The sequence below is a fragment of the Pectinophora gossypiella genome, chromosome 9 (assembly GCF_024362695.1).
Source record: "Pectinophora gossypiella chromosome 9, ilPecGoss1.1, whole genome shotgun sequence".
NCBI lineage: Eukaryota > Metazoa > Arthropoda > Insecta > Lepidoptera > Gelechiidae > Pectinophora > Pectinophora gossypiella.
In genome coordinates, this window is record NC_065412.1 from 399,805 (window position 1) to 422,499 (window position 22,695).

Sequence of the window (22,695 nt, forward strand, 5' to 3'; positions counted from 1 at the left end):
AAGCATTTTGCCAGTGTTTTTATTCATGTCAGCTTTGGATAAAGTACTCGAAAAAGTCGTACAACGTGCTTAGGGTTCAGTATAATGACGCTTTTCGTATTATAATGAAACTACCCCGATACTGCAGTGCATCGGGCATGTTCGCTGGCGCGCGAGTGCCTGACTTCTACTCCATTCTAAGAGCTAGAACTGCCTCCTTCTGGGACCGGCTCCGTAACAGCCAGAACGGTATCCTGATGACTATCAGTGAAGACTTCGCAAACCCTTTTGCGAAACATTGGACGTCCCTACATCGGCCTGGGAAAACATAAGAATAATAACATAATATTGTATTACCTATTTTATTTCATATTTTATATCATTTTATTGTATAATTTTATTTTATTTTAATTTTATTTTATTGTATCTTTTATTTTTGTATATGGGTTTTTTATGCCTGAAATAAATGACTTATTATTATTATTATTATTATATTATAATGTATGTACACCGTTAACACATGTTTATGGAACACGATGTTCGTGCGTCACCCAATAGGGTCCACATAATATCAGCGCCGTGGTTCACGCCGTGGTGCTGAGTGAGGCCCTTTTATCTCAAGACGTCCACCACCACCTTACGATCATTTCGACTAACATCCGTCTTGCTTTTATGTAATTGTTTTAGCGGAAATTTGATATGATGTTGTTGTCTTTTTTTTTGTGTGTGGCGTCCTTTTATAATAAACTATTTCTATTCTATTCTATAAAACGAGCTATCTCTTTCTTGCAATAAACGTAACTGACAAGTTAATAGCACAATACTTTTAAAAGATCTTCCGAAAATCTTTTCTTTTTCTATATGGTGGGCTGTGAGGTGGATTGCCAACCTCAGCAAACCTGGAGTCAGAGTTATTATTATTATGGAGCCATCAAAAGCCAAAAAAAGGCAAAGTATGTCAGGATCGAAGCAAGGCATTCCATAGTCTCTGCTTACTCCAGTAGGAAATAGGCGTGAGTTTATGTGTGTATGTATCAAAGGCCGGAAAATGTTTTCGTTATGCAGTTTTTTTTTCTTCTCACCCGAATTGAATTCAGACTTTCTGACATTCCAGCGAAATGACGTTGCTTCTTTATTAAACTAGTCACCACGTAAAAGTGCTATTTAAAACGGGAATACATTACAAACGCGACACGAATCATTGTGAATGGTTGCGAATCGGAGCAGAATTCAACATGCGTTAGCGCACCTCGGCGCCACGGGGTCAACAACCGGCCGAATTAGTGTCACTCGAGAAAAGTCCGCCGTTAAAGCCTCCGTACTTCTGTCAAGTCATGGTTTGGTAATACGCTACTTGACAACCTACTCAAACGAGATAGTTTTTACGAAAAGATACTTTGTACGATTACGAGCACTAATATGTATTACAGTTTGAAACCATGTCACATTAACTTTTTTGACAAATTAAACCGTAAGTCTCATTAAATGTCAAATATGATAGTGCGACAGCGTTCAAAAGTGGGTACATGATATTGCTCATAACTGTACGTAGTCCTCCACACTATCTATCTACCTATCAACAAATACATTTGAATTGACAATCGTTCTATAGATACGATTAATTTATAGGTCCAATATGCTTGATTGATTGATATGATAATTAAAACATATAATAACTGATTTTTACCGCGTTTGATTGATATGATTTATATTAGATAGGTATACATATTATACCTAATGTATTTCACATTTTGCTTATTTTCTTTCGATATTATCTTGTACAGTCATGAGCAATATAATGTACCCACTTTAGGACTCTGTCGCACTAACATATTTGACATTTAGTGAGACTTACAGTTCAATTTGTCAAAAAAGTTTATGTGACATGGTACCAAAGTGTATACATATTAATGCTCGTGACCGTACGTTTCCTAGCGCTTGTAACTTGTAAGCCTGATTTAAAAAGTAATATTGCAATAAAAAGCAATACATTATTTTACGTCACAGAAAATGCCTTACAGCTAAAAGCGATTTCTCAAAAACAACCGTACAATTTCTTGTCGAATCTCATAATAAATAATTTAATTACACATGACTTTAAACACCATTAATTTTTCGTTTAAATTGACCTAATTAAAGCACATAATAACGGGTTCTTACCGCGTTTAAATGGGGATATGAGACTCCCGATATTTCGACATTGTTGCAAGTATATCGGGAGTCTCATATCATATTAAAACAATAAATAAATAAACAATAATTAATAATAATAATTGCGTAAATTTAAAACAATGTATAAATTGACCTAATAAATAAATGATTAAAATTACTTAAACACATAATTAGGACTTTAAAAACCAGTTTGTGACCAGGTCTCAATTATCTTCTCTCGTCTATCGTGTGGGTTGTGAGGTGATTACCGACCCCATGAACCCTGGTGTTCGGGTTATTATTGAGCCGCCATAGGCCCCTGACATAGCTCATGTAATGACAACGTACTTACATCAGTAAGTAAGTAGTAACCGGGATCAACGGCTTGCCTACCCACAATCAGGCGATCAGCCCGTAATGTCCTAACCAAACTAGGAATCACAAGGGGGGGTTAGGGGTCTTAAAAACAACCTGCCTATTATTACCTGGAATAACATTAATTGAAAGAAATCGACGTTTAGTTAAAGACTTTTCAAAAAGTCGCTTACGTGATAGGCACCATACACTTTTCGAGTACATTTTATCAGATAAAACCAACTGTACAGGTAGTCAATACAAATAAAGTACGTACTTCGTTTAACCAAAGGAAAAAAATATAGAAAAATGTGAGACTTATGTAAGCGCAAGGTGATTGATTGCTTTATCAGTTATCTTATCAATGAGTTATTAAACAGGTATTACATAATATTCGCTTATCTGTCATCCCGTCTACGTATATCTTTGAAGCCGCCTATCTAACATGATACGCTTATTAAATATTGGTATTGTGCTAAGTACGTATGAGAAGCACTATAGTGCAGTTTTTAGTGTAGTTAGACCATAATAGACGGCGATACGGCTCAACGCCTATCACGTTGGTCTAACAGAAAACTCGGTGAGGTGTGGGTACTTAGTTCATCTTGCGATGGATGTACAATCAAAGAGCAAAAATGCAGTCCAATGACTGCAGCAAATTATTTGCAAATTATTTGTAAACAATGGTGAAATTATGAAGTTTTCTCAAGCCTTCCCGAAACCTACTGTGATTATTAAGTGCTTGATCTTTATTGTCCAAATTCGTACAACCTACTCGCGAAAGTGTGACAAACAAACTCACAAATATACTGCATTAACATTTATGATTGTATGATAACACATATTACGTGATAAGCTGCTGAAGGCGTTCTGTTTGTAAAGTGAACACGATTTATATCTTCTGATAAGATTCTTATCGCACATGTTAAGTATATCTAAACAAAATCCTCCCACTGTCATCTAGAGTGCTAACCATAAAACAAACATTGATAAACTTTACTGTAGAAATCAAATCACTGCTAGTGATAAACCATTGCAGTAGCGGGCAAGTTGTTTTTTGTACAAGAGTTCAGTTTCCTGATTTGATAATATTTTTTAGCATTATTTTTAGATTAATATTCAAGCCAAGGATCTAGACTTTAGTTTTAAATTAATTTTAAGAGGAAAAATTTCATCTGACCATGTATTTTTTTCTGGCTGGCCTACAAACTATTTCAAAAAAGTTTAAATTTCTAATACTTATTTTAAAAATGTACTCTACTGCCAAAAGAGCAGTTGCAGCTAAACGTGATAACTACACAGCCACTGCTGTCATCATCTATCAAGATGTTGTCGCCAAAGATGATTGATACAATCAACCATAAAAATCATTGCTACTGTATTTTGATAAAATATGATTATGATTGCCTGGGTATGTGGGATTTCTCACGATGTATTCCTTAACCGCTGAGCACGTGATAATCATTTATGATCCAAACATGAATTCGAAAAACATTTTCGAAAATCATAGGTTTAGGCCTGTGCTAGATTTGAACCTGCGACCTTACAGTGAGAGTCAAGCGTTCTTCCAACCAAGCTACTACAGGTGTATAATCAGAATAACACGTATATATTTTTTATATACACTATGATTATATTTGAAGGCCATAATATAGCACAAACAAGACCTAAATTGCCAGAATATAAACACAAGTCATGTAATATGACGTCTACCTGCATATTAAACGGTCTACTGAACACGATGAACATGTGCAATCACGGAGATGATTGTACGTCCACTATTACAAGTGACCTTGTCACCAATATTATTATTTTGCATTTATAAGTACAGACATTTTAATTTTATTATCATAATTTTGAATGATTTTAGCCTATTATAATGTAATATTTATGATGTCATTGAATAAATTGTTATTAAAACTATGTACATAGTTTAATTATAATTATTTTATTGTACATAAAATAATTTATCACATATGTTTATTTATTCCTGCAATAGATTTTTTTCGAAATCGTAATTAGGATAAAAATATTCCTTCTAAAATTATAACCATAACAATCACCATATCATATATTTTCGAGGGTTTTCTTGCAGCTTCTTTTCCCTGGCTATACAGGTTGTGAGAAGCTGCAGTAGTTTTAGGCGGATGAGACGTTCGTTATGTAAAAATTGACGATTCAAAGTGTAACTATGTTACCTACTGAATAAAGATATTTTTGAATTTTGAATTTTAACAAACATAGAATTTAATAAATTTATTCCCAAAACAGTGAAGGGTAGAATAACATGATAAGTTAAATTCTATGTGCTTTTTATATTATGTTTATGCAGTCTATAAGGAACATAGGTACATGGTATTGATTCACCACTTTCTGTTGCAGTTGTGAAGCTTCCTGCCTTCAAGGGTAAAGGAAACAAGGGCCGTCTGTTCATTCAGCTGCATACAACACAAGCCTGCCTCCCATTCATGTACAAATACGTTCATACAATACAAATACCTAGTACATTTAGTAACTTTTAGTTTATAAGATGATCAAAAAGTAGTAAACAAATTAAAAACTGCTTATTTCATACAAGGCAAGTTATGTTGCCATAACAAACGGTAATTGAGCAATAAATATTCATTTAATACCAGTGAAAGTAGCGGGTTTGTTTATGAAAGTATGTTATTGTAAGTGATAAGAATGAGAATTAAACTTCTTTTGTGCAAATTAAGTAGTAAGCTGGAGACTTTCTTATCTTCACTAAAGGCCGCATTTTTGATTAACTCGTTCATAGAATGAGATAATATTCTTGCACTTACCTCTTTGACAGTCTCCAGTTTATGCTTCAGGTCAGGATTTGCTCCTGGCTTCAAAGCTACCGGCACGTACTGGCTGTCTGCTTTCACCATAGCTTTCGCTCCGGCCTGCGACACTGCTTTCATGGCACCCACGGCTGGCTCTTCTAGAGCATCCACTGGCGGCTTACTAGGGCCCTTGGATGACGACACAGACGGCGCCACATCAAACTGCGGCCGCTCCAGCACTTTCATACCCATCTCCTCCTCTATCTTCGCTCGTAAGCGGTTCCTGTCCTCGATGACGTGAGGGTCGTCACCGTCCTCTCCATGACGCACCACTCCGACCACGTTGAACCTTCCCTCATCATGCTGGGCCAGCGGCGGCGGCATTAACAACTCAGGACCCGCCTTCTGGATCCTCTTATACACATTATACACACTGTCGTTCACACTCGAGGAACTTTTAAACTCTGGCAAGTAAAACAGTGCCCCTAACCACACGATAGCGAATGTCAAAAGTACTGAAACAATCAAATATTTCTCCCGGAGGCGGAACGAGCGCCGGGATATGGACGGCACGGGGACGCCATTCACGAAACGCTGGTACGATGGCAGAATCCCCGTCATGTTTATGTAAACACAGCCCCTAACTAAATTCTAAATAAATACTATCAACTCTCGGACAGACGACCCGTCACTAGCGGTCGCCATTAAACAACTGCCAAGTTGAAGTTTGGTAGATTATTTTATCGGGATACCAGCGTCACACTATTGGTTACTTTTTGGTAGATTTAAAATTTTCTTGACAAATCAACTTTTAAATAATATTGATTAACGTGACTTTTGCGTAGTAGGTAATTCGAGTTAGTAATGAGCAGGCGGGACTTCATGTAAACACTTGTTTTAGGACATTAATTATTACAAGTGACATATTATGACATTAACAAATAAACAAATGAAATGAAATATTATTAATAAATTGATTGAATATAATGCAAATATTAAATAGTTATTATTATATGAAATTATGTTATATTGGTCAACATTTTTTTTAATTATTATGGCATGCATTACACCGAAAGTATTTCAAAAATTATACAGTATTTACAAGTTAAATCTATTAGGTTTTTAATAAGACGAGCTTTCGAGCTATATCTAGCTTCAGGTAATACTGCACTACATGACATTTCGTGTATTTCTGGCAAAACACTGTTTTCAGACTGACCTAATTCTATATCTAAATTACAGTCTGGTATGAATTCGTTATCTGGCAAATTACTCATTTCTATGAATTCTGGTGATAAAACTGTAATTGATTTTCGGACTCTGTTCCACTTTGACAATCTTGGATAAGTATTTGATGGGCTTGATTCGACAAACTTAAATGAGTTTCCTGACTGTTTATTTTGACTAATATTTTGACTGTTCATTGTAACTAAGTTATAGTCTAAAATGTTTTGATAACAACTATCTTCAATACCTAACCATCTTCCTCTTTCAAGGAATAGTTATTTGACTGTAATAGACTTGACATGTTACGACGTATAAGTAGACAACCATTACTGCCAGAGTTTGGCCAGAGTAAAGTATAGAAAAGACACTTGTCCATAGAGAATGTATGGAAAATGTATCCAAAGTCCCAGTGTTATTCCCAGATATTAAGCACACAAACAGACAAAACAAAACATCACAAATGCACACTTAATAACAGTAATTTATTATTTGGTCAGTAATGATAATTTAATGTCTATCATAATAATATATCTACTGCTAGAAAAGGACCAGCTGTATTTCGAAATGACATCGAAGTCTTACCTTATATAACCCTAGTAAAGGCCCTTGTTACTCTCAGCCTTAAATGGATCATTACTTTCTAGGTCAAAACTTAACCATAGCTATTTAAAGAAGAAAAATAACTTGTTTAAACATTATAATATTTTGTTAAATTGGCAACACTGAAAAAATATACAGCGCCATCTAAGGGATATCTCGTATATCGTTATGTCAGTACTTTTTCAACATCTATGATGATGCTAGGTGCATCGTGCACCTATGTCGAGAAACGCCCTCTATTGATATACATCTAAAAGGTTTTGGAATAGAATAGCTACTCTACTTATTCTTTGAGTAATTCAACTTGATGCCCCTAGATGGCGTCGAGGATTGCTTACTAAATTCATGCCGGTAATCCCTAATAGGGTGGGCAGAGCTACATGTAGTAGAAGATATTTTGTTTTGATACGAAGTCATAACCACGGAAATGATCCTTGACCGATGACCTTATGTGACATGTTTTTATTCGTTTCCAATCCAGCTTATATTGGTCGGTACTGTTATATGTTATTTAGTTGTGTGTGCGTGTGTGTGTACAGGATCCAGAATGATAAAAAAAACACAGGAAATATTGAAAATGATTTATTTATTATATTGATTCATGAATTTTTAATTTTATTGTAACAAAAAATACGTTTTATATTTTTACGTTTAAGTAGTTTATAGGTATTGTTTATAAGTCTAGATTACAATTAGGGCTTTTATACTCTCAAATGAGATCAGTCACATCTTATTAATTATCGTTTATATAATTTACAGGCTTAATTATTTAAATACATGTTTTTATTTATACATTAGTGCTATGAGCGTGGTTTGAACCTAGACATATAGAAATCGCAGTCTGGACAGTACATAGCCGGCGGGTTGACTGGTTTCTTACGACAGAGGTTACATGGGGACTTTTGTCCCAATTGGGGGTCGTAGTTGCCGTTCATTTGCGGGGGTACAGGGGACTCCGTGCCGCCTTTGGTACCCGGCTCGAAAGAGACAGACTTCTTCTGAATCTGCTTCGGTGGCGGCAAATGTTGGTACGGGTTGTACCCGTTTTGGTACTGATATTGGTTTAACGGTTCCGCCGGTTCAATATTTTGATTATACAACGGACGCTGTTGGTTTGGATATGGCCTGCTATTGGGTTGATTAGAATTGTTATCTAAGTAGCAGTTATTCGGCACTTTTTGGTACGCGTTGTAGTTTTCAGGTGGGACATCGCCGTGTGGCGGCGGAACTCTCTGGTACGGCGAGTGTGTGTAGTTTGTACTTACTTGAGGGTATCGACTAGAATACTCGGCGCTGTAGCTGGTCGGTGGGTTGTGGTAGCTCTGGAACGCAGGCGAGTTGGTGGGCACGCTTTGGTACGGGGTTTGCTGGTTGTATTGGCGGTTTGTACTGTAGTTATTCGGCATTTGCGCTTGGTGGTTCTGGTTGGGTAGTCGGTGGTAGTAAGCGTTGCTGGGCTGGTTTATTTGGTGCAGTTGGCTCGGTGGGTGCGGGTACGTGTTAGGAACAGGCCGTGTCATGGTGGAGTGCTTCGTCACATAAGCAGGGTTGTGCGTCGGTGTCAGCCTGTTCGCTGGGTTTTGGCTAAAGTTCGGTGGGCTAGCATTCGTATTCGTATGGTTCGTGTAAGCCGCTGGGGGCGAATTGTAAGGAATCGGGTTTGTCGCTGCAGAGCTTGTGGGCAGAGTCTGGTAGATTTGATTGTTAACGCCATTCTGGTTTTGAGCTTGCGTTGGAGTCGTCCCGTAGACTCCGGTACTCTTTTGCGCATTGAATTGCTGCTGTGGCCTCGTCTGTGCGACTTGATACGCTGGGTAATTGTTTTGCACCCGGACATAATCAGCATGTGCATTTTCAGTTGGCACAAAGGAATTCTGAGACAGAGAGGATATTGTTGATCGAGAGGATTGACTGTCGAACGAGTCATTACGCTGCAACGATGGTTTATCTGTCTGTAATGGCATTGTGGTTAGCTCAGGTTTGTTCATAGCAGATTTCAGCACTCGCTCTAAGATCGGGTTGGGGATGTAACTGTCATCTTCCTGGTCTTCCGCTGTTGCAACTAGGATTACTTGGTCGCAGAATGAGACGGATTTCTTCTTCGGTTTAGAGCGATCTCCATAAGACGCGTTGTTATCGAGCTTTTGATCATGGTAGCCATCTTCAATCTGCTTAGGGTCGATAGATGACGACGACGCTCTTCGGTTGTAAATCCCTTGCGTCGACTGATTCGAACAGTTGATGACGTCTCTGTTGGCACTCATTCCTACAAATCCTATATGAGATCTCTCATCAGATACGTTTTGAGCGCCTGTTTGTTCGAATCTTGAAGCGATATTTCTCACATTGTTGCTCTCTGAAGGGCTGGCCAATTGATTCTCAAGAGATCCAGACCTTTTAAGCTTGAGTGCTGCTTGTTTGGCTTGTAGTTCTTTAAGCCAAGTGTCTCCAGTGGAATTGATCGTTTCCAATTGATTCAATTTAGACAGGCTTTCCTCGTTTCTTAGAATTTGGTTTCTCTTTTCTTGCAACTGTGCAAGCAATGAACCTTTAGGTGCTTCGATCTCATTGTTGCTGTGAGCCTCGTAAGGATTAGCAGGTTGAATCTTATCAAGTTCATCCTGAAGTGGTGTGAGGTCAATGGGCGGCGGGGGCGGTGGGAACTCTTCACTTGGTTGCCGAGAGTGGTTTACTGAATTCAGCGGACTCGGATACGGCGGTAAGTCAAACATTTGAGGAGACCGTCTCATAGGAGGAGCACAATCAACCACGTCAACGCCGTTGTCAAAGACGTTGCTTAGATTCTGAATGTTGTTATGAGATGGCTGGATAAGTGGCAACGTGTCGCGTTTGACTGGACTCTGCTCTTGATGGATCATGGCTTTCGTAACCACTGTATGAAAGTTTTGCGATGGGGAGTCTTCTAGTCTGTAATGGTTTATTTGCTTTTCGTTGTACGGCATGAATGGCAGCGACTGTGGTTCGTCTCCGTACTGTTCAGAGAAACCGCCATCTTCCTCCATGTCTTGAGAGTAAGCGTATTCTCCACGAGTATTGTTCGGTAGCGGTTGAGGTGGCCGCGACTGAATCCCGTGCTCAATCACTTCGGCCTCGAACTTAGCGCCGCTAAGCTGGGAAGTGGTCCTAAGCGGCGGTGGAGGCGGGACCTTAGCCGCGGTCAGAATCTTACCAGCGCTACCGTGGAAACTTTTCCTCATAAGCTTACTCCTTTCGAGATTAGGATTTGTACCACTTCCTGCCGAATATTCTAAATGACCTTCGGACAAATATCCGCTCAAGTTTTTATCATCAGGCTTTCTTCGACCGACATCACCATCGTCAATCGAGACGACTTTTTCTTTTCCTTTTCCATCATTGTTGTTACCGTTAGCGCCTTCAGTCAAATCAGGCATCGATCTGTTCTTGCGTCTAATCAAACCACCCATTAGAAGTTTTCTGCGGATTTTATGTTGCTTCTTATTAGCTTTCTTGTCATCAACTGGTTCTTCCTTCTTTTCGGTTGCTACTGATATTTCTTTACGAGCGCGACCGCGGTCTTCGCTTCTTGATCGTTTTTCTCTTTTCTCTTCATCGCGAGATTTATGTCTCGGTGGTCGTTCTCTGGGAGGATTATCAATATCATCCTCTATATTGTTCTTGGGAGATTTTTTAGAGGAACCCTTCTTCTTGGGTAATGTGGCGTAGATTTCGATAGTTGTGGGAGTACTATCAAGTCCACCTTTTGTATTTCTGATGGGAACAACTTGTGGGATCTCCGTTACTCTGTTCATGCCAGCCATCCGTCTTTGAAGGCTTCGCGTTCGCATGACACATGTATTGTGCTTCATACGAGCAAATGTCATAGTGTGTGGATTGTTGTATGGAGCGTCCATCGCGGCTCTCGCTTTGGACGCGGCCGCATCACAAAGGACAAGTGCAGTTTCGTAGTCAGCAGCGTCTTCGGCATGTCGAGATTTTTCAAGCAAACGGTCAGCTTCTAGACATAACGCTTCGCAATCACCGCGCGTAGTGAGCTCAGGGATTTGAGCTAATTGTAGATTATGACGGAGTCCTTGCTGCAGGGGCAAACTGTCGGTCGACGACAGTGAGTACGAGTCGTATCCGGCGTCACAAGAGCCGCCACTAGATAGCTCTCCCTTGCGCGTTGGACTGCCGGGCACGCTACCTGGACCGCGTCCTCTGGAGTACATATAAGGGCTTTCTACTGTTGATGATGAGGCAGATGAAGCGCTGTTCCTATCGCCGCTCCAGTTGCCGGAGTCTCTTCGCACTCGAGGTCTCTCCGTGCTGTCTGACGTCGAGCCCGTGCTTAGACTACGAGCCAGTTGCGCGCGACGATTGGCTTGAACTTCCAACATGTTCTCAACAGCTTTTCGGCTGACGTAGTCACTCTCGTTGTCGGGACCTGGTGTGACAGCTCGTCTCGCGAACCCAGCGTTTGGCCTCTCAGGCGCGGGCGTGACTGCTCTTCTAGGCTCGGGCGCAGGGAATGGCACAACATCTTTAGGAGCGTGACGAGTATCACAAGGCGTACCGTCTACAGCTGCGTAGAGAAGAAGCAGGGGTTGGAACCTGCCTCTTCGGCATTTGTCGACAACGTGGGACCATTCGGGTCCTATTTCTTTGACGTCAGCGTCATCGAAGTATATCCATAGGCGGAGTTTGCTATGGAAGAAAAATGTGGAGTAGTGTTTGCCGTAGTAAGTGACGAGGCCGACGAGGCGGTGAGTGGCGCGGGCGGCCCAGGCGCGGTCGACGCAGGCGTGGAAGGCGTCTGTGGGGCGAAGCTCCGTGCCCAGCGCCGCGTATACTGCAGCCACGTGCTCCGCTGACGGGCGCTCGGAGTCCCACACCATGCCGATGGAGACTACTTCGGGACGGTTCATCAGAGTTCTGCAGATCTGGATTTTGGCGCCGCAAGCGTTCTGTAAGAAATGAAGGGAAATCCTTAATTGCTGCGGATCTTCGCGTATAAGTTTTGAATTGTGTTGAAGAGAAACAACTTGCTTGAGATATCACATAATTTATTAACACTGACGCCGTTCGATTGTCCTCGCTTCAAATCCTCGGCTTGTCATGGCCGGATGCTATTACCAGAGTAATAGAAACCTGTTGTTAGAGGCTCTTCCTTTGAACCCTACGTCTCATCAATGGATACTAGTATCAAAAGAAGAAGAGGTAAGATATCTTCAGCCTGTAGGATACTAACCGGACAATCTCTGATGTCACCCATGCCCCCGGCTTTGCGCAGCAATAGTCCGAAGCTGTCGCCGTGCTCGCCCAGCGCCGCCTGCGCAGTCAGCGCAGTTGCTGACACGTAATGTACCATCTGGAAATATAGGAAGGAAGATTTCAATGTCTGGTACTTTCTTATACTTGCAAAATATTTTCTGTCTTCCTTCATAAAATTGAAATGTTTAAGTACAATTGAACAATAATAAAGCATAAAGTTATAGACATTTTATTATAGAGTTAGTTGTGTTTGATGCGCGTGCGCGTCATGTTAGTTCGTTTAAGCGTGCGGAATCCGGTACTCTTGACTGACTGATTTGAATAGAAGTGCTACATCACAATATTCAAAAACATTCGAAATACTTAATTATTGAACATATTTTTATGGCTTCCAAAGACTAATCTAGTAACACTGATACCATGGTTGCTGAGATTGGTAATCAACCTCATAATCCAAAAGGCAGAAGATGGGTTGAGGAGAAGAAATTATATGAAACTCATTGTAGGTGGGAGAATGCGTTACCTGAGTAAAAGGCAGCGGTTCGGAGGTGGCCTGGCAGGCGCCACAGACGGACTGCTCGACGAGCATCATGGCGAATTTGCGGTGTGGTACGCAGTGCGGCGCGCGGCACGCGTCATCCTCGCGCCGCTCGCCCGAGCCTGCTGCCACGTGCGCGTGGACCCTGGAAGGTGGAGGAAGACGCTTAAGTACATGGGAATTGTGTCGTATTCCAAAACTTTCAATATCCAATGTTTCGACATTATCATAGAGCGAATCACTGATGTGCGACAGAACTAAATTTTAACTTTAAAGAAATCACGTAAGATCACGCCTATTTCCTATTGAGATAGACAGTCACCATCCGCTCTTTTTTATATTGTTCTTGGATATTCGCTATTTTATGACTCTTTTTAAGGTTTCCGGTTCCACATTCAGTATATGAAATCTGTGAAGAGATGGGCAACGAAACGAGGAAATTGCAACCGAGTTACAAATATAAAGATGTATTAGAGTATACCAACCTGAGCAAGAGATGCTCGAAGCACTCGCTAGCATCAGCCATGCAGCCCAGCTGGAAACGTGCGCCAGCGCCACCGAGCGCGCGACGTAGCCCGTCCGCCGCCGGTGCACGCTCCGCGGACCATTGCAACTGCGCGAACAGCTCCTGTAGACAATAACAAGTACTTGGTTAGAATCGGCAGTTGGAAACTATGTATAAAGAATTATCTTTATTATTTTTTAATTATCTTTTGTCGTATTAGTGCTGCAGTAAAAAACCTAAATAATATATATCCTTTTTTTGACGTGACTTAAAGTAGATTTGATTCTCGGTAGGCTCTCACCCGGTACAAAAATTTAAGACAACAGGCCTGAGGTTGCCCAGTTTTGCTAGGCTTGTGTTAGGCAGTCAACATTTTAGCATTCACAGCTTCACTATAAGGTAAAAATCACGACTAAATAATATCCGTCCTCTGTCATTATAGTTGACTTCTCAACAATAAGCATGAATATAAAAGATGTAAAAGCTTCAAAGAACTTTGACCAAATATTGATTCGGCGAAACAGTCTTCAAATGGCCCCATTGCAAAGAAAGTATGACCTCAAAACTGACCACAGGCCTTTCCACTTTAAAATAAAACCTATATCTTCGCTCGTACAGTCTATAATCGTATAAAGGAGCAAGTTGTATGTTTTAAAATGATGACCATAGGTCTTTTGCAGGGGAAAAAGGTTCTTGTAGTAGTTATATAAGGTTGTAGATGGCGTGACGAGTGGTCCTCAGAGAGGCACTATCAGGTCTCGAGTCAAACCAGTATGGTACGAGATGAAGTTCAACTCATCGTGACCTATAGTATGGTTGGCACCTTTTACTTTTTTTTTATGTCAAGTTTAAGAACAACTGTAAGATAGGCAGCATATAGCTTGTTTTTACTTGAAAAATAAAATGTCAGAAAAAATCTTGACGCTCAAGTTTTTTTATTAATAAAATTAGTTATTAGTTTTGTTTTTTAAATATATACTAGTATACACAGACACGGCATTATGTTATCCTACATGACATGAGGGAAGCGTCGCGTCATATACCGGGTCCAATAGTGCATATAAAAGTTCATCAAAATTGGTCAAGCAATTTTCAAATTTTTGCGAGATAACGGCAACGGCAGATAGCGGCTCCTCCGTGCTTCGGAAGGCACGTTAAGCCGTTGGTCCCGGCTGCATTAGCAGTCGTTAATAACCACCAATCCGCACTGGGCCCGCGTGGTGGTTTATGGCCCGATCTCCCTATCCATCCATAGGGAAGACCCGTGCTCCAGCAGTGGGGACGTTAATGGGCTGATGATGATAAACGGCAACGGCAATGAGGGATTTTCCAAACGACATTCCCCAAACACACGATAGATGGCGTTGTTAAGTTTTTTCTTCGTTTAAACTTCTAATTTCATGGATAACAGACATATGCATCTTTTATCTTTGTTTTTGGGTATATATGACCCTCTGTGTTTCATATGTGTCAACTTCTTTGTTACGTGATGAATTGTTGTCAAGTTGCAAATGTAATAACTAAATTAATTTTATTATACATTATGTACCTATAGACATTATTGATGTCTTTAAATGATATTACACTCACTCTCACTCGCACTTAGGACCATCAACGATATTTCTCATCAGTGTACTGACATCGACCTATTTACGTGTTCGTTGACGGAATTCACGGAGTTAGTTATTAAATTTGAGTATCTCCAATCTGTCACTTTTTTCTAATTATGTATTGACTCAAATGGAAGGAGGAGGTCAGGTGGATGTTATTTACACCGACTTTGAAAAGGCATTTGACCGCGTTGACCATTATATACTGCTTCAAAAGTTGCATTGGTTGGGCATACACGGTGATTTATTGCGATGGGTCCACTCATACCTAATAAATCGCTCACAGGCCGTTGTTTTGGGCGGATACAGGTCTGACTACATATCTATAACATCTGGTGTACCCCAGGGCTCCCATCTTGGGCCCCTCTTTTACAACGTTTACATCGCCGATATCATTAACTGTTTCAAATTCGCCAAACATATGATGTACGCCGATGACAAAAAAGTATACGCCACAATTCGAAACATTGGTGACTGCAGGCTATTACAACAAGATTTAGATGCACTTCAAGAGTACTATATTCGGAACAGAATATCCATAAGTATCAATAAATGTCAAACTATCAGTTTCACGCGTAGAAAACAACCTATTACTTTTGCATACAATCTCAATGGCGTTGTAATGGAGAGGGTCAAAATGGTGCGTGATCTTGGGGTCTTTTTTGATGCAAAGATGCTTCTGTCAGACCACTGTGAAAAAATAACACGGAGAGCCTATCGCAACTTAGGTTTTGTCCTAAGAACTTGTAAGCCTTTTAAATGTTCACTCAGCTTAAAAGTAGTTTATTTTGCATACGTACGTAGTATTTTGGAGTATGCTAGCCCGATTTGGTCCCCTTGCTATGCGGTATACATAGATCGCATAGAAAAAATTCAAAAACTTTTTATAAAACATTTAAATTTTAAAACTAATCAAAGTCACTTATCGTACCTAGAAAGTTGTAGATCTCATAATCTTCTGACATTAAATGAGCGGCGTAAAATGCTCGATCTCTGTCTATTGTATGATATCTTACAAAATCGACTTGATTGTCCGGAACTCCTTCAACAGATTGGTTTTAATGTACCCAGACGTCGTACCCGTCATACAAAGATTTTTGTTACCCCTTTACATTCCACTAACTATGGAAAAAATTCCGTTATTAGTCGAATGATTTTAACCTACAACAATCAGTTCACAGATATCGACTTATTTTCTATTAGTAAATCGGGGCTAAAGTCGCAAGTATTCCAATCATTTAATGCAGGATCAACAGGGTTCAGATTTTAAGGCGGCTGATATTTATGTATATTATATCGTATGTATCTATGTTCAAATACTATATACATATATATACTTATTGTAGCACACGTAAACACGCATATACATGCAAACACACTTAAACACACACACACACACACACACACGTTACTTTTAGCTTGATAAGTTTATACAAATTGTTAGCTGTGTTTACCTTTAATTGGTTACGCATTTAGAATAATACCTATGTTTGTTGAATAAGCGTAGTAATAATGTTGTAACTGTTGGTAAACCTAATAAAAAAAAAAAAAAAAAAAAAAAAAAAAATTCTTTAGTTAGGTACTAATGTTATAATTGCATTATTACATAGTCGAATTGGGACTGCCTATAATGTCTGTGTAATTTGTGTTAATAAATAAATAACATAAAAAAAAATATTTAAACTACTGAACATTAACAAAATAACATTAACATACATTAACAAGTTTCGGAGAACTTGTGGTAACCCTACCCTAGTAGGTATGTTGTTGTATTCTTTGGCAACCCAAAGGTGTTGCTTGCAAACCGATTGGAGCGTATTTAAAGAGCTTGTTAGAATTATTTTATAGCAGACATGCCAGTGGCCATAGATGGGTCTATTAGTTTGTTTAGTTTATGGTCCGTCTTCTTTAGAGGTAACATGGCTGTATAAGTTGAACAGCCGTGGTAGCTCAGTTGCTAGAACGCTTGCCTCTCACTCTCACACTGAGGTCGCAGGTTCGAATCCAGCACAGGCCTAAACCAATGATTGTCGAATTTGTTTTGACGTGTGCTGTCAACTTAATTCTGTCGGATTATTGGCCAATATAAAATTTTGGGAGGGTTTTTTTTTTTAATTTCTGCCTATAATTTAAAGAAAGAAAGAAAGAAAGAAAGAAAGAAACGTTTAATTTACGTGTGTTCACCATATAATCATTATAAGGAAGTAAAGTAGTAACACAGGTAACTCTATCAATTATAAGGTGCAAGTGAGTCAGAGCATGTAACACGTTATCCGGCGTCGGCGGACGCAGCTTGCGCACACGCAGAAAGCTTCCGCTGCGAGCGATCGACGGTTGTATGATCACCGTATAAAATTGTGATTTTTATGCGATGATCTCTTCCAGACAAACTTCGATAGAGCATATATACCTACACATATACAGACTGTGCATGGGGGTTAAAAAAGCCACATCGAAGCAATTAATCTAAAAAAGCAATATTGCAATTTGACATTTGCGCATATAATCGCTTTAAGCGATAAAGCCACCATTTACCATGAACTTAGTTAAGAGTTTTTTTTGTAAATATTTCCTTTTATTTTGGTGCAATAAAGTATATTTGTATTAGATTTGTTTTGTATAAAAGTAAGTGCGCAATGCAAACAAATATCAAATAGCAATATTGCTTTTTTAGATGTGGCCTTTTTAAACCTGGTGTATTTAATAATAATGAATCTCTTATCCAAATAAAGATAAAAAAAAACTAAGTACGTCTGTTGACAAGAAAAGTACGAAGATAGATTTGGAAAAACGACTAACTCATATTCAGATGTACGAGTACATGGTCTTAGTTACATCAAAACGAAATTTTTTGTGGGATAGTTAAGACCATGATTCTGAGTTCATTAGTATTTCTTACGATTTCACTAACACCCTGTATTTCAAAACAGCCTCATTCTTTATAAGAATCTCACAGACATTTCCCCAGCCAAGAAACAAATAAAGACTGAGGTAAAATCGCGTAGACAAGTTTTTACTAATCACTTATTGTTGTATGGCCTCACACACGGAAGTGATGCATCATTCATGAGTTGTATGAGATGTATGAGACGTCATTTGTGACAGCAAGACTCTGAGAATGAGGTGCTTCTCAGTGACCCCACAGCGTTCTATCATTGTAAAAAGTTTAATAAGGACTAGTCATGTGAGCCGTGGCAGCTCAGTTGGAAGAAAGCTTGACTCTCATTATGAGGTCGCAGGTACGAATCCCAGCACGGGACTAAACCAATGACTTTTAGAGTTTGTTTTCGAATTCATGTTTGGATCATAAATGATTATCACTTGCTCAACGGTGAAGGAAAACATCGTGAGGAAACCCCCATTCCCGAGAAATGCGTTTCGGAGCTACGTGACCTAACTTGTATTGGGCTGGTTTTCCCTTCGCGGGTTAGGTCAGACAGGCAGTTGCTTATGTAAAATCTGGACCTGTCAAATTATCAGGTTAGGTAAGCGGACCCTGTGAGAAACGGGATAACGCTAGGGGGATGATGAAGTTCATGAATTTGTAACTTCTCTTCTATCGTATGGATTGTGAGGTGGATAACCAGCCCCATCAACCGCCCCTTTGTGAACTTAGTATTTTAATGTAGTAGTAAATTACTTCCTTTGAAGCTGGTTAAAAAAGTAAAATGAGGATATAAATAGGTGTCTGACTGCTAGACGCAAGCCCCTTTCATTGAGCATACCACAGGGTGGCCTATTCCACTTAAAAAAAAAACGGTCTGATCCGAATTTGAACCCGAGAATGTATTGTTTACGGGTTCGAATTCATGATTGGATCATAGATATCGCCCTATTATAGCCATCCATGGGATTTACATAGCTGGCGAACTAAAACATACTATACGCCACTGCCTACCCCTTAGGGGAAACAGACGCGATGCTACGTTATGTGAGATAATCCGTTCTTTTTGTCTTCGTTTCTGCTTATCGCTCTGGGAACTTCGTAAAAGTCGATCATATCCTGTCTAACGTGATTCACTATACTTGCGCGTGAGTGTTTGTGTTATAAAAACTCGAACGGCGTTTTATAATAACTTTCTCATCTCATAGACTCGCTTTTGCGAACTCCCGTAGTGCTAAAATGGGTGCGCTTAAGTGTGGGAATCTATATGACCCTGCTTCTTACTACTTCTGCTCGCCTGGTACTTACCTAGAGTGCATTGATTGTATGACCGACTTTCGCGGAACAAAGGCGGGTAATGTACCATCGTGCCGAGTACCTTGCTACCCGTAACATGAGATTTATTATAAGCTATAAGCTACATTGTTGTATTTCTATGATGATTAACAAAGTGATTGATAAGCACTTTAATCATAAACACGTTATAAATGTTACGTTTGTTCGTTGATTTGTGAGTATAAGTTTACGTAGCTTATGTCAGGTTTGTCTCAGACGGCATTAACTACTTGGCCGGACAGATGGGGAGCGTTGAGGGCTCTCACGCGGTGCAAAATTTAAGGCAACAAACCTGAGGGTTGGGTGCGAAACCTTGGCTCAGGATGTTGTCTGAACAGATTAAGGGTGGTATTCTATAGTCTCTGCTTACCCCGGTGGGAAATAGGCGTGAGTTTATGTATGTATGTAATAAACTAATCTCAGCTTGGAGACTGCCCTCAAGATCATGTCAATGTGACAATTCTCATATAAAAACAGGGACTTAAGCATGATCTTGAAGGCAGTCTCAGCTAAGATTTGTTTATTAATACCACTCTATATTTGAAAGAATTAACCCACCCTAGTGGGCTGATAGCGACAACCGCTGAATGAGGGAAATCGTCGTTCGATTGGTTAGGACTGGAAACGCAAAGAAGATAAAAAAATGCTGCTTATCATTTATACAGAAAATAAGTTTCTTTTTTGTATTTGCACAATAAAGTCATCACTAATTTAAGAGCCACGCTCTTGTCGGTGTAACATTCTCCATGCAACTTTTTAGGGAAAAATAGGGCAGTGGTTTCCCTCTTGCCTTCCGCCCCGCAGTACTCTGTCTGACGCAAGTGATATGGCGCCCAGAGTAGTGTATTTCAAAGCCGTACTACTCGTAAAAACACATAATAAAATACCTAAGTAGATTTGGGGACATGTGTAGGCACCAGGTCCTTTCTTACTAAAACTAGTCAATATATTTTTAAATCATTAACATCTCCCTAGGATTATCCCATTTTCAAATGAGGGTCCGCTTACCAAACCTGAAGATTAGTCAGTATATCTGGAATAACTTTAGAAAATTGGCTGCAAATCCAAACAGTAGTTATGAGCAAAAGCTGAAAGAGTTAAAACTAAAGCCCTAACCACAAGGATAACTACTCGCTTAACCAACAAGAAATGTATAAAATAAATCCTTATTCCCGGCACGCGCATAAAATATGAATACAAATTAACGACACACGTTATTGTGTTTGTCACAAATTTCCTTCAGACAATAGAGGATTCAGGACGTAGGATGCGCACACGCACATGTTTATTTATGAGGCTTTTGCGCTGACATCGAGGCGGGTTTATTACTAGGTTTTTATCAACTTTTGATCATATAATTACAAACTTATTATGATCATAATATAATTTACATGCTTAAGTAATTTTAATAATATAACAAAATACCTATACCTACTAATATCTAAAACATCATATTGTTATTTGGTTCAGAAGAAAATAAAAACGTCGAATTAAAATTGGGAAAACATTAATATCACCTAACATTGAGTTATTAAAAAAATACAGTCACTTGCTCAGAAAATATAGAATATCTACAGACAAATACATTGTACTCACACATCTATTAAATTACAAAAAAAAATGTTTGACCACAATCTGGTAAATGACCATGTGGTTGACAACAAAGCTTAAAAAGCAAAAAATATAGTCTTTACAACTCGCAATAGCCCGCCACAATACCTCACCGAGCTCAGCGCAACAAGCCGCGGTGTATAAACAACGCATCTTTAGCCTGCGCGGACGCAGCTTAGTATTCTCCTTACAAATTGCCTTCGCGGGCTGCGACACAATGGCGACAAGAGGCGACGACGCTTGCATCGCAAGAGGTTTGCTACTTACGAGGAATTACGAGGAAAGTATGGAGTTCAAGTAACTGCTAGTTGGCGAATCAGATTACGAATACAAAAGTTTAACTGAATTTTATTATATTTGGAAAGCGAACTGCATTTATTTAGAAACTAAGTATTATAATATTATAAATTATTAATAAAATTTTATTAATAAAATTGTAAATTATTGATTAAATTTTATTAATAATATTGTAAATTATTAATTAAATTTTATTAATATTAATAATTATTATTAATTAAATGCCAATTATAAGAATTTTCGTGTCCCATTCACGAAAAGCATAGAGCAACACAGACCTCCGGCGGACCGCGAACAGTCCCCTTGACGATAAATGACCATTCGCAAATCGTCATAATAATTATGATTAAGTAATTACCTTTCTACGCGATTTGGATCGCTTTGTACCAATGTATAAATGTAATATGAAAGTGGTACTTTATGCGGATAGAATGGGACATTTTGCATATGGAAGGCATCTACCGGTGTGAACATAATCACAACTTTATAGGTAAGTACTTAAAGAAATCATAATAAGGATTAATGATGTCAATGTAAATATTTCAAAATACTAAATCTTTATAACTTAATAACCGTAATTTTATCTCCTAACCCGGTTAATTTAAAAAGCATTTTATGGTATTAGTATTAAATTTGCGTTTTCTAAGCACCTCTAACGGATTTTGATTACTTCAGAATTATATCCAATGTAGACACGACAGGCGTAACTTATATTTAATTAATTCACTGGAAGCGCGCGTTGATGTCTTTTGTATCGGGGACGTAAGGTCAACGGTGCGGTGGGATTTTCGCACTTTTATGCGTGGTTTTTATGTATTTGAGCATTGTAGTATTATATTTAATAGCAAATAGTGTTATGAGAGACAGTTTCTTTAATAAAAGCGATTGATTTAAAAGCATTGCCTTGCCTTCATAACCCTCTAAAATATAACATAAATAGCCCGTACCACTGCTGGGCACAGGCCTCTTCTCAATTAACTTAAACTATCGAGCATAATGTTAGCAATATGACTTATTTTATGTTGTGTGTATGTTGCTGTTGTATGCTCTATGTTATTGTATACCGTAATAAAACTTACACGAAACAGCAGTAAAGTAGTCTGGCTGATGGTCTCGGGCATTTCCCTGCGCGCGGCGGACGGTGGCCTTGTCCGCGGCAGCGTATTATGCCTCACTCCTGCCAGAGAGCCCACCAACATCATATCCTTTGGAGGCAGCAGCTCCCGGTCTTTCAATCCCTCAATCTTCTGCTTCTGAATAGCAGTCCCCGCCTTCCCATCACTGACTTCCTTCCGCTTATACCTAAACTTGATCATCTTCTACACTATCACTGACATTTGTATTGGTCCTTCCAACGAATCACTTGATTTTTCTTTCGTACATTTCTTTAAATTATTTGAAGTCATAGCACATTTTTTATTCGTTTTTATTCCACTGTTCGAAAGCACTATAAAAAAATATTTTTAAATGTCTGCCCCAAGGCAATATGTAACCGCGACACGTCGAAGGCGTTCGACAAACTGTTCCCGTGTATTCTATTCAAGACGACGACGACATGTGAA

At 39.2% G+C, this 22,695-nt stretch overlaps 2 protein-coding genes across 7 annotated transcripts in view; both read right to left on the reverse strand.

Annotated features, from left to right (window-relative positions):
• LOC126369337 (mannosyl-oligosaccharide alpha-1,2-mannosidase IA) overlaps positions 1 to 5,969 on the reverse strand; it is a 168,204-nt gene extending 162,235 nt beyond the window's left edge. The window contains exon 1 of the mRNA XM_050013686.1: positions 5,289 to 5,969. Coding sequence (XP_049869643.1) covers positions 5,289 to 5,894 — 606 coding nt within the window. The 5' untranslated portion in view covers positions 5,895 to 5,969. The remainder of the gene's footprint in view (positions 1 to 5,288) is intronic.
• Positions 5,970 to 7,667: 1,698 nt separating this feature from the next.
• Positions 7,668 to 22,695, reverse strand: part of LOC126369329 (uncharacterized) — a 202,899-nt gene continuing 187,871 nt past the window's right edge. For 4 of the 6 annotated variants that reach the window (XM_050013662.1, XM_050013658.1, XM_050013661.1 and 1 more), the window contains exons 2-6: positions 22,213 to 22,580; positions 13,377 to 13,519; positions 12,877 to 13,036; positions 12,331 to 12,450; positions 7,668 to 12,046 (exon numbers count right to left, since the gene is read on the reverse strand). In XM_050013662.1, the coding sequence (XP_049869619.1) occupies positions 7,901 to 12,046; positions 12,331 to 12,450; positions 12,877 to 13,036; positions 13,377 to 13,519; positions 22,213 to 22,449 (4,806 nt within the window). In that variant the 5' untranslated portion in view covers positions 22,450 to 22,580 and the 3' untranslated portion in view covers positions 7,668 to 7,900. The remainder of the gene's footprint in view (positions 12,047 to 12,330; positions 12,451 to 12,876; positions 13,037 to 13,376; positions 13,520 to 22,212; positions 22,581 to 22,695) is intronic. The other 2 variants (XM_050013657.1, XM_050013663.1) reach the window with 1 other exon arrangement.